This window comes from Schistocerca gregaria, chromosome X (assembly GCF_023897955.1).
Source record: "Schistocerca gregaria isolate iqSchGreg1 chromosome X, iqSchGreg1.2, whole genome shotgun sequence".
NCBI lineage: Eukaryota > Metazoa > Arthropoda > Insecta > Orthoptera > Acrididae > Schistocerca > Schistocerca gregaria.
The window spans coordinates 232,637,151-232,649,956 of NC_064931.1; the positions used below are offsets into that span (position 1 = coordinate 232,637,151).

Below are 12,806 nucleotides of genomic sequence, written 5' to 3' on the forward strand. Positions count from 1 at the left end.
GGAAGCGAGAACGCTTCCGCACGACCACGAGCTGCAGACAGTCGTCTGTCATTTGTTTATTTCTTTCAAATAGTCTTTGTACGTTACTGACAGTACAGTTAGCCTTCTGCCACCGAGCAGTGTGTCAGCAGTGCACAAGTAGCAGCATTACTGCATTTACTACGCAGTCTTGTATTTTAATAACTGTTTAAATTTTGTGTCGAATTGTTTGTGCTCTCTGTAGATTAGTTCAGACGTTCTTTGCACAACAGTGTTTGGTATGGATAGGGACTGCGACTGCTGTGTTCGGACGCGGGCTGAGTTGGCATCCCTTCGCTTCCAGCTTCAGGCAGTGTTGGCTTCGGTCACACAGCTTGAGACTGTTGCCAATGGGCTCCACTGTGGGGGTCAGGACGGGGGTTTGTCGGGAACGACCAGCTCGTCCCGCATCCCTCGATCGGACTACGGCTGTGGCTGCCCCGGATACTGCCCACATTGAGGCTGACCCCTCACCCGTGGTAGAGCGGAAGGTCGTCTCGAGGTGTGGCAGGGGGCGAAAGACATTCCGGAGGGCTGAACGGAAGGCTTCTCCAGTTTGTATGACGAACCGGTTTCAGGCTCTGTCTCAGGCTGATACTTATCTTCGGCCGGACATGGCTGCTTGTCCTCTTCCAAAGGTTGCCCCTCAGTCTGCAAGATTCGGGCGGTCGCAGAGGGTGGGCTTACTGGTAGTTGGGAGCTCCAACGTCAGGCGTGTAATGGGGCCCCTCAGGGATATGGCTGCAACGGAGGGGAAGAAAACCAATGTGCACTCGGTGTGCATACTGGGGGAAGTCATACCATATGTGGAAAGGGTCCTTCCGTATGCCATGAAGGGTACAGGGTGCACCCATCTGCAGGTGGTCGCTCATGTTGGCACCAATGATGTGTGTCGCTATGGATCGGAGGAAATCCTCTCTGGCTTCCGGCGGCTATCTGATTTGGTTAAGTTTGCCAGTCTCGCTAGCGGGATGAGAGCAGAGCTCACCATCTGCAGCATCGTAGACAGGACTGACTGCAGACCTTTGGTACAGAGCCGAGTGGAGGGTCTGAATCAGAGGCTGAGACGGTTCTGCGACCATGTGGGCTGCAGATTCCTCGACTTGCGCCATAGGGTGGTGGGGTTTCGGGTTCCGCTGGACAGGTCAGGAGTCCACAACACACAGCAGTCGGTTACACGGGTAGCAGGGGTTGTAAGGTGTGGACTGGGCGGTTTTTTTAGGTTAGATGGCCTCGGGCAAGTACAGAAAGGGCAACAGGCTCAAAGGGTGCGAGGCAAAGTCGGGACATGCGGGGATCACGCAGCAATCGGTATTGTAATTATAAACTGTCGAAGCTGCGTTGGTAAAGTACCGGAACTTCAAGCGCTGATAGAAAGCACCGAAGCTGAAATCGTTATAGGTACGGAAAGCTGGCTGAAGCCAGAGATAAATTCTGCCGAAATTTTTACAAAGGTACAGACGGTGTTTAGAAAGGATAGATTGCATGCAACCGGTGGTGGCGTTTTTGTCGCTGTTAGTAGTAGTTTATCGTGTAGTGAAGTAGAAGTGGATATGGTTCGAATGGCTCTGAGCACTATGAGACTTAACTTCTGAGGTCATCAGTCCCCTAGAACTTAGAATAACTTAAGCCTAACTAACCTAAGGACATCACACACATCCATGCCCGAGGCAGGATTCGAACCTGCGACCGTAGCGGTCGCGGTTCCAGACTGTAGCGCCTAGAGCCGCTCGGCCACCGCGGCCGGCCAGAAGTGGATAGTTCCTGTGAATTATTATGGGTGGAGGTTACACTCAACAACAGAGCTAGGTTAATAATTGGCTCCTTTTACTGACCTCCCGACTCAGCAGCATTAGTGGCAGGACAACTTAGAGAAAATCTGGAATACATTTCACATAAATGTTCTCAGCATGTTACAGTCTTAGGTGGAAATTTCAATTTACCTGATATAGTCTGGGACACTCAGATGTTTAGGACAGGTGGTAGGGACAGAGCATCGAGTGACATTATACTGAGTGCACTGTCCGAAAATTACCTCGAGCAATTAAACAGAGAACCGACACGTGGAGATAACATCTTGGACCTAATGATAACAAACAGACCCGAACTTTTTGACTCTGTAAGCGCGGAACGGGGAATCATTGATGATAAGGCCGTTGCAGCGTCCCTGAATATGGAAGTAAATAGGAATATAAAAAAGGGAGGAAGGTTTATCTGTTTAGCAAGAGTAATAGAAGTCATATTTCAGACTACCTAACAGATCAAAACGAAAATTTCTGTTCCGACACTGACAAGGTTGAGTGTTTATGGAAAAAGTTCGAGGCAATCTAAAAATGCGTTTTAGACAGATACGTGCCGAGTAAAACTGTGAGGGACGGGAAAAACCCACCGTCGGTCAACAGCAAAGTTAGGAAACTACTGCGAAAGCAAAGAGAGCTTCACTGCAAGTTTAAACGCAGCCAAAACCTCTCAAACAGACAGAAGCTAGACGATGCCAAAGTTAGCGTAAGGAGGGCTATGCGCGAAGCGTTCAGTGGATTCGAAAGTAAAATTCTATGTACCGACTTGACAGAAAATCCAAGGAAGTTCTGGCCTTACGTTAAATCAATGAGTGGGTCGAATCTGCAAATCCAGATACTCTGGGATGATGATGGCATTGAAACAGAGGATGACACGCGTAAAGCTGAAAAACTAAACACCCTTTTCCAAAGCTATTTCACAGAGGAAGACCGCACTGCAGTTCCTTCTCTAAACCCTCGCACAATCGAAAAAATGGCTGACATCGAAATAAGTGTCCAAGGAATAGAAAAGCAACTGAAAGCACTGAACAGAGGAAAGTCCACTGGACCTGACGGGATACCAATTCGATTCTACACAGGGTACGCGAAAGAACTTGCCCCCCTTCTAACAGCCTTGTACCGCAAGTATAGAGGAACGGAAGGTTCCAAATGATTGGAAAAGAGCACAGGTAGTCCCAGTCTTCAAGAAGGGTCGTCGAGCAGATGCGCAAAACTATAGACCTATATCTCTGACATCGATCTGTTGTAGAATTTTAGAACATGTTTTTTGCTCGTGTATCATGTCATTTCTGGAAACCCAGAATCTACTCTGTAGTAATCAACATGGATTACGGAAACAGCGATCGTGTGAGACCCAACTCGCTTTATTTGTTCATGAGACCCAGAAAATATTAGATACAGGCTCCGAGGTAGATGCCATTTTCCTTGACTTCCGGAAGGCGTTTGATACAGTTCCGCACTGTCGCCTGACAAACAAAGTAAGAGCCTACGGAATATTAGACCAGCTGAGTGGCTGAATTGAAGAGTTTTTAGCAAACTGAACACTGTATGTTGTTCTCAATGGCGAGACGTCTACATACGTTAAAGTAACCTCTGGCGTGCCACAGGGGAGTGTTATGGGACCATTGCTTTTCACAATACACAAAAATGGCCTAGTAGATAGTGTCGGACGTTCCATGCGGCTTTTTGCGGAGTAGTATACAGAGAAGTTGCAGCATTAGAAAATTTCAGCCAAATGCAGGAAGATCTGCAGCGGATAGGCACTTGGTGCAGGCAGTGGCAACTGACCCTTGACATAGACAAATGTAATGTATTGCGAATAGCGGAACAGACACTGGTAGCAGTTACTTCTGTAAAATATCTAGGGGTATGCGTACGGAACGATTTGAAGTGGAATGATCATATAAAATTAATTGTTGGTAAGGTGGGTGCCAGGTTGAGATTCATTGGGAGAGTCCTTAGAAAATGTAGTCCATCAACAAAGGAGGTGACTTACAAAACACTCGTTCGACCTATACTTGAGAATTTCTCATCAGTGTGGGATCCGTATTAGGTCGGGTTGACAGAGGAGATAGAGAAGATCCAAAGAAGAGCGGCGCGTTTCGTCTCAGTGTTATTTGGTAAGCGTGATAGCGTTACGGAGATGTTTAGCAAACCAAGTGGCAGACTCTGCAAGAGAGGTACTCTGCATCGCGGTGTAGCTTGCTGTCCAGGTTTCGAGGGGGTGCGTTTCTGGATGAGGTATCGAATATATTACTTCCCCCTGGTTATACCTCCCGAGGAGATCACGAATGTAAAATTAGAGAGATCCGAGCGCGCACGGAGGCTTTCCGGCAGTCGTTCTTCCCACGAACCATACGCGACGGGAACCGGAGAGGGAGGAAATGACAGTGGCACGTAAAGTGCCCTCCGCCACAAACCGTTGGGTAGCTTGCGGACTGGAAATGTAGATGTAGATGTAGAATACTAGAAATAAGAACAATCTACATAAAGAACTAAAATAACTTTTCTTGGTCCAAAAAGGGGTTCAACATTCAGGAACACAAATTTTCAATTAATTGCCAGTGGCTATTACAAACTTGGTTTCAGATAAAGCACAGTTCAAACAGAGTTTGAAAGACTTTTTGACAGGCAACTCCTCCTACTGTGTAGATGAATGTCTTAACAGGGACTGTTAGAAGATTATCATAACAGGTACTAGTAGACCAGCTGAAGTAAGCATGTCTGTTAGGTTTCAGTTTTGACAGCACTTGGTCACAACACTCAGGATTAGATATTTTGTGTATGATAAATTTATTAAAAGTGCATCACTATGTTTCATTCTGACAGTGTATTAATACTGTCAGTTTTAGCAGTTCCAGTTTACAGTAATATATTCACCTATTCCGACAATCTCCTGACAGATGATCAGGACAGTCAGTATTATATATTCTAATGTTTTATGTTTTTTATGTTATACTTTCTGACTTGTGCCACACCCACAAGAATCATCTCATTTTTGACGCAATGGAATGAAAACTGAACATAGTCTAATCTAATCTAACATTCACTGGTCATTTCTCATCTGGAAACATCAAGCAAGATAAGATTTTGCTCCTGACAAATAACTAACGTGCATTTCAGCGGGATGAGGTATTGAGACTTATACATGGTTGTTAACGCAAGTTGTACTGTACATTAAACAGATTTCTGTTTAGCCTCAAAAAATCTACATCTACATCTTCATTTACATCGATACTCCATAGTGCATCTCACGGTGCATAGCGGAGGGTACCACATAACGCTACTAGTTGTTTCCTTTCCTGTTCCACTTGCAATTAAAACTGTCTATATGCCTTCGTATGGGCCCTAATTTCTCGTATCTTATCTTCATGATCCTTACGCACAATGCATGTTGGAGGCAGCAGAATCGTTCTGCACTCACTTTCAAGTACTCGGTCTCTAAGTTTTCTTAATAATGTTCCTCTAGAGATTCCCATGTGAGTACCGAAGCATCTCCGTGACACTCGCGTGTCGTTCGAACCTACCAGTAACAAATCTAGCAGCCCGCCTGTGAATTGCTCCGATGTCTTCCTTTAATCCGACCTGGTACAGATCCCAAATAATCGAGCAATATTCAAGAAAAGGTCGCACTAGCCTCCAAACCAGTCTCCTTTACAGACTAACCACACTTTCCTAGAATTTTCCCAATAACCAAAGTCGATCATTCGCCTTTCGTACCACAATACTCACCTGCTCGTTCCATTTCATATATTTTTGCAACATTACGCCTAGATATTTAAACAATGTGACTATGTCAAGTAGAACATTACTAATGCTGTATGTGAACATTATAGGTTTGCTTTTCGTACTCGTCCCCATTAACTTAAGTTTTCCTACATTTAGAGCTAGCTTCCATTCATCACATTAACTGAAAATTTTGTCTAAGTCGTCTTGTATCCTCTTGCAGTTATTCAACTTCGACACATTGTAGCATCATCAGCAAACAACCGCAGATTGCTGCCCACCATGTCCACAAATCATTTATGTAGGTAGAGAATAACAGCGGTCCTACCACACTTCCCTTGGCCACTCCTTACGATATATTTGTCTCTTGTTGCTGTCGGGGATAGCATACCGGGTTCTATTACTTAAGAAGTCTTCGAGACCCTCACGTATCCGTGAACCTATTCCATATGCTCGTACCTTCATTAACAGTCTGCAGCGTGGCACCGTGTCAAATATATACAGGGTGTCCCAGCTATCTTGTCCACCCAAAATATCTCTGGAACAATAAGTGTTATTGGAAAACGACTTTCACCGGTATCAATGTAGGGCTGGGGCCCATGAATGTACATATTTGGAAACATTCTAAAACGAAAGCATATGTGTTTTTTAACACAAACGTATATTTTTTTAGACATGGACCGCCTATATTTTTTCTTCAGCAATCCATAGCATGACAAGGCACATACACAATGGCGTTGATTGCATTGCAATATTCCCATTACATCGCGAGATATTGACACGCGAAGTTGACGCTTCAAACACCCGACATGCGCTGCATGTCTTCCACACAATCGGTCTTCCCTCAACTAAATAAAGGCGCGAAATGTGCAGAAGCAGGCAACTGAACAGCTTAAGTGCAAACACACCTCCATAGTCAATATTTTCAAATTTCCACGCAATCACAGAAGCTATCCAACACATACTAAGTATTAGTTCGTTATTCGGTTGTGTAGAGGACAAAACGGTTGATTCATCTACATTCCTACTCACTTCAACGGGAAACGTGAATCACCCCTGCACAGGTCACCAGTGCTGCAGGCCGATCACGCATAGGTATAATGTTTATCCTAAGAAATCGGTCACATATATATTTTATCCCTGTACTTACTACTAAATGTTATAATCGCGGTCTCAGTTGAATAACATTCGACAATGAGCAAAGTATTGGAAATACCCTCTGTTGACGGTTGTGGCTCTGCAAATAGAAATATCAGTACCATTCTCATGACTTGACATACTCTTCCAATGCTTCAAATCCATACCTACCTTACGACTGGACATAGTCATTTCCTTTGCACATGTCAGAACACAAACACATGCTTTATAAGCCTGATGCTCAAATGTGAACATATCATGCAACCGCTACTACTAAGTATAATACTTCGTCAACAACTAATCTGGCGATACGAAATAATACTGAGAGAAAATAAATCGTGGGTGGACATGTATCATAAGTTTTCTTGCGAGTGTTACCTCTGTGTCCTAGAAAGGCTCTGAGCATTATGGGACTTAACTGCTGAGATCATCAGTCCCCTAGAATTTAGAACTACTTAAACCTAAGGACATTACACACATCCATTCCCAAGGCAGGATTCGACCGTAGCGGTTGCGCTGTTCCAGACTGTAGCGCCTAGAACCGCTCAGCCAACCCGGACAGCGTCCTAGAAAGAGACACGTAATCAGTCAGATCTTAAAAGAACTCTATCCCAACAACTACTGTATGCTACTGTCACAAGCGTTCGTGATTCTACAGGTGCACACAAGTATTCATGTTAAAAGCTATACTGGCTTTATAAATCGAGGTACAACATGATCTCTGAAGGAGGTGGTTTTTCTATGCAGGCAAATACCGAGATGGTGTTTCCTGGAGTGTATATTATCAGACCAGCACTCCATTTACACGCAGCTCATAATGCAACCTCATTATAAAATCGCAGAATTTTGAAAGTGATTCGCCTAAGGGTTATGGTATGTAAGCTGTACTTGCGACTCTCTCACACTGCCCACGATAGATATTTATATAGTACTTGTAACATATTCTGACTCGATACCATATCACAGGTTCTGCGATATATCCACTGAGTTATAGGCGATGAGTGATTGAGAAGGAACACAAACAGTAGTTGTAGATGATGTAATGATAGAGGTCATAAGAAAATGTACACAAGCTATTCTGATCTCTAGTGTTACATTTCTGCTGGAAATGATGTCCATTATTTGGAATCAAGTCTTTCCATTCAACCACATACCTGCCCCAGATCACACCCACAAGTGAATCATATTTGTGGCACTCTCATATCTCAAAACGGGACACCGTTCTCGAACATGTCTGCTACAGTAAAATTCCAACCTGGTTTAGTCACTCTAACGCATCTTGCAACTACTCCCATTTCTACAGCTTTGCGCATCTGATCGTTCCAATTTAAGTCAGAACTGAGCAGAAGTCGTAGAAAGACATATCCGCCACCTTCTGCAACCCGTGTAGAAACAGAATGACCTGAATTAGTGCAACAGGAGCGTGTTTTGACCATTTGGTGGAAATGCGCGCAATGTGGCACATCTCCAAACTAGATACAGATACTAAAATCTGAAGGCCATCCGCGTCCATTCACATCTATCTCCCCAACATGCTATCATCATTATTCTGCACCATCCAACGGAGAAAAATTACGAACTATCAAAGCTCCACTAACTTCATCCGATATAGGAGTAGTTTACAGGTTTGTGGGATGTGTGGCGTGACCCCAAGAACACCTGGGCGAATGTTTTGTGTCTGTGTGATAAATATACTCCACCCCTAAATAAAATGTTCCAAAATAAATAGCGTACACTCCTTCCTTACTCTCCCCAGCAGCCCAGCGCAGGCTGAGTCATTTTCGAGTCATTTTCCCCCTCCAGACCACCCTCTTGGATTATGTCACAGGAGGGGTGACAGTAACCTGTGGTGGCAGTACTGTGTACTAGGGGAGTTGGAGTCTAGGTCTCGTGTTGGAGAGGGTGCCTGAAAAATAAGGTTCATGTCCAACATAGGCAAAGTCCTTTTCCCACCATTTCCGACCCCATCTTGGATTACATCACAAAATGGAGGTGGTACTGTGTACTAGGACTAGACCTCATGGTGAACACACTGCCGCCATCTTGGATAACGCTATTTGCGTCATCAGCTGACATCATGGCTGCCATCTTGGATTATGACAGTGCCTTCTGGTGGTGGTACTGGTGAACACACTGCCGCCATCTTGGATAACGCTATTTGCGTCATCAGCTGACATCATGGCTGCCATCTTGGATTATGACAGTGCCTTCTGGTGGTGGTACTGTGTACTACGACAGTTGGAGTCTAGATCTCGTGGTGGAGACACTGCCTGCAAATTAAAGGCTCATGTCCAGCGCAGGCAGAGTCGTTTTCCTGCCATTTCCCCACCATCTTGGATTATATCACAGGAGGGATGACAGCACTCTCTGGTGGCAGTACTGCGTACTAGGTCAGTTGGAGTCTGGATCTCGTTGTGGACGCACTGTCTGCAAAATAAATACTCATGCACAGCACAGGCAGGGTCAGGGCCGTTTTCCCACCATCTTGGATTACTAGGTCAGTTGGATTACTAGGTCAGTTGGATTACTAGGTCAGTTGGAGTGCGGACCTTGTGGTGAAGACACTGGATGCTGGTGCTGCCTCTAATTGTTTAAATAAAGACTGGTGCATGATTTCGACAGTTGACAATTAGCATGCATGTTTGCAGTCTTTTAGATGGATTATTATTTTGACGATTTACGAGTTGTTTTTCTCTCTGGATGTAAATGTATTGCATTATTTATGAGTGGTTTGTATGTCTGTGGAATGTGCAATGCATTATTTTGACAGTTTACAATTAGCAACCGTGTGTCCAGAGCATTACACATTAGTTATGGAGACGTAGTTTGCAGGTCTGTATGCTGTGTGGCTTGTCAGAGCGTGTGTTCTGTATCACTGTGATAAATATACTCCATCCCAAAATAAATTGATCCAAAATAAATAAAGTACACTCCTTCCTCTCACCAGCAGCCCATTGCAGGCTGAGTCCTTTTCCCACCAATCCCTAGGAAGAGGTGGCGGTCAGGTGACTTCGGCTCGTGGAGGTGAGCTTTGTTTCCTGCAATTTTCTTAGGTTGCTGGAGAAACCTCAAGTGACCTTTCTTTACTGCCAAAATTCAAACTTGGCGCCATTTCGTAGGACAAGGTGGCGGTTAGTGGAGGTAGCCCAGGTGACCCATCTTACCGCGATTTTTCTTAGTTTAGCAGAGATAACCGTGATCTGTTGGAATTTGAACTTCCCGCCATTTTCCTGGGGGGGGGGGGAGGAGTAGGGGGGTTAGGATAGTGAAGGTAGCCCAAGTGACCTATCTTCCAGCCAAAATTCAAACTTCCCGCCAAAAGCCGCCATCTTTGATGACGTCATCGCCGCCATCTTGGATAACGGTACTTTGGTTTGGTGGCTCCCTTGCCCAATACTAACATTCCATTGAATTAAACTGAATACAGTATAAATAAGATGGAATTAATGGAACTTGTAAAACTGTACAGGTATAAAACCTAGAGCTACCACATCGGCGAAACAACACAACCTAATGGGGCTTCATGTATGTGTTAAGAAAAAAATAAATAAGGTTTAAGCCTAGTGAGGTGGAGATACTGACAAAAGAAGCCATTGCCAATGTTACCCTACAGGACTGATCTCGTGTAGTGAGACAAACCAAGAAGGAGGAAACACACATCTATGAGGAATTCCTAGAGGGAAAATTTGGAGAGATGATGATTTTTGTCAGCATCAGCTCCCATCACCACTTCTGGTTCCAAGAGGAGGACACCTTTGATTCTTCCCTTTCTGTGGCTCCTCTTACACCAGAACCGTACGTGTTCATAAAATGTATGTGCCTTGCTAGGTATTATCATTTGTTTATTATTTAAAATGTCCCACTGATGATTGGTTGATGCCCCTCGCCAAAAGTAAGCGTACCACACTCAGCTTTTGTTGGCAGAAGCATTCCCCTCCTGTCACTCTGCACAAAACAGTTAAAAGTCGTAACTTATTTTAAACACACTACAGTACTGAAGGGTAAGAACTGACTTTGAATACAAGGAAGTGTATGGCACATTTTGAAAAGTAGTAATGCGTACTTGGGCTACTTACAAGTGTGTCATTCTAGATTTAGATTATTTGTCAAGCAAGAGTAATGGTTGAAATACAGACCACATTGTGTATCAGGGGCATAGTCTCTTAATTCAATGAATAGCTTGTTCGACTGCTGCGCTTTGCCTGACGAATTTGATCCATGGCAGAAAGTGCACTGTGGTGGCGTAAGTCTGTTTCCTTTAATTGAAGCTTTTCCTTTTGTGTCTGTCACACTCATACTACGGTTATCATAGTTTAGCGACTGAGTATAAAATGTAGATGCTCTTTTAAATCTATGTGCATGTTCTGATTGCAGCCTTTTATCTATTTTTCAGTCAACAGTCGATGAGAACAACAGGCGAATTGTTCAAGAGCCTCCACGCGGAATGGTAAGTAATCCAATATTGTGAGGTGCTGATTTCATACTATAATTTTACTGGTGAGATGTTAATGGGGGCTCTGTTCACAGCACTGGCTTCGCACATACACTGATAATGAGGCCGAGGGAGTGGTTATTGATGGTAGCAATCCATCGCAGCGAAACCGCTCACATGCTAATGAGGTAAGAGAATTTATTTTAGTCCCAGATAGAACTTTTTGGGATTCAATAATGAAAGAATCTGTGGAAATATGTCTATCACAAAATCTTTTAAATCATGATGGTGGTTTTCAATTGGACAAGGCTTGTGACCCAGTGCTCTCTCTAATTTCTACTGAGAGAAGACAGTTTATTCATGATGACACGTCTGATGACATCTGACGTCTGGTTTATAGCGACATGAGTGAGCATTCTGACAGATGGTGGACATATAGTTTCACCTTTATGCATGTGCTTGCATGCCACAGACAGAACAGTACTTGCAGAGGGTGTGTATTTCTTCGATAGATGTCACATCCTTCATCTCCTTTCCCAAGGTGGTTTTCGTCAATTCTCCTTCTTGGATGACGCCCTCTCTCAGTGCATTTATGCCTCCTATCAACTCTGACCCTCAACTCCCCCTCCTCCCCTCTGTCCTTTTCCTGGGCTCCCTTTCCCCCCTTCCAGCCTGTTTTTTCGTCAATTCTCCTTCTTGGATGACGCCCTCTCTCAGTGCATTTATGCCTCCTATCAACTCTGATCCACAACTCCCCCTCCTCCCCTCTGTCCTTTTCCTGGGCTCCCTTTCCCCCCTTCCAGCCTGTTTTTTCCCAGCCTACCCTCTCTTTGACTACTTTCTCTCCCATGAGTCCTTTTGCTTTCCCCTACACTGCCTTCCCTCATTTTCGCGTCCTCTCTGCCCCCCCCCCCCTTTTCTGTGTCCTCTCCCTCCATTGGCTCCCCTCTTTTTTCCCCTCTGTTGTCCGGGTTCCTCCCCCACCCACCTCCTATCTGCCTTAGGCTGTGGTGCCTTATCTTCATATCTAGTCTCTGGTGCAGTGTTTGAGTGTTCAGTGCTGTGCACCCCCTTTTCGAAGTGTTGCGGACGGTAACCATACTGTTGCCATGTTATTTTATTGTGCCTGTCTACTTCCTGTGTGTCTTCATTAGCATCGTCAGGACCGTGTTTCTTCTATTTTAACTTCCACAACTGTCTGCCATTTTACTGTTTTTCACAAAGTCACCTTATTATCACATTTTTATATTGTTTGTTCTCCTCATTACGTTTTTAATTCTTTTGTCGGGTGTAGAACAGCGTATTACACTGCTCTTAGCCCCCCCCCCCCCCCCCCATCGCTGGGATGGAATCTAAATTCAAAAAAGAAAGAAAGATACCTTGCAGTCCCTAGTGGCGGACACTTACCTGAAGATGGCTGGACGATTACCATCCGAAATATTGTGGCTAGAAGTCAACGTGATTCAGCTGCAATCCCAAAACCTCATCGAGCATTTCTACACATATTTGTACTTATGGCATCTGCTGATTTTCATCTCTAGTTACGTAGCAATAAAGTAGAATGTTGATATGGAGACTTGGAAAATCTCTTCTTATTCTGAAGTACGAAATGTACGTTCCACTTAATAATAGCACAAGGACAGGAAAGCATGGATTAACAGTTGTGAAAATTACCGAGCTATGAGTTTAATAAG

General features: G+C 44.4%; 1 protein-coding gene across 4 annotated transcripts in view; it reads left to right on the forward strand.

Annotated features, from left to right (window-relative positions):
- LOC126297852 (uncharacterized) overlaps positions 1 to 12,806 on the forward strand; it is a 447,299-nt gene that overhangs the window by 268,123 nt on the left and 166,370 nt on the right. For all 4 annotated transcript variants that reach the window (XM_049989115.1, XM_049989117.1, XM_049989116.1 and 1 more), the window contains exons 6-7: positions 11,074 to 11,127; positions 11,208 to 11,300. In XM_049989115.1, coding sequence (XP_049845072.1) covers positions 11,074 to 11,127; positions 11,208 to 11,300 — 147 coding nt within the window. The remainder of the gene's footprint in view (positions 1 to 11,073; positions 11,128 to 11,207; positions 11,301 to 12,806) is intronic.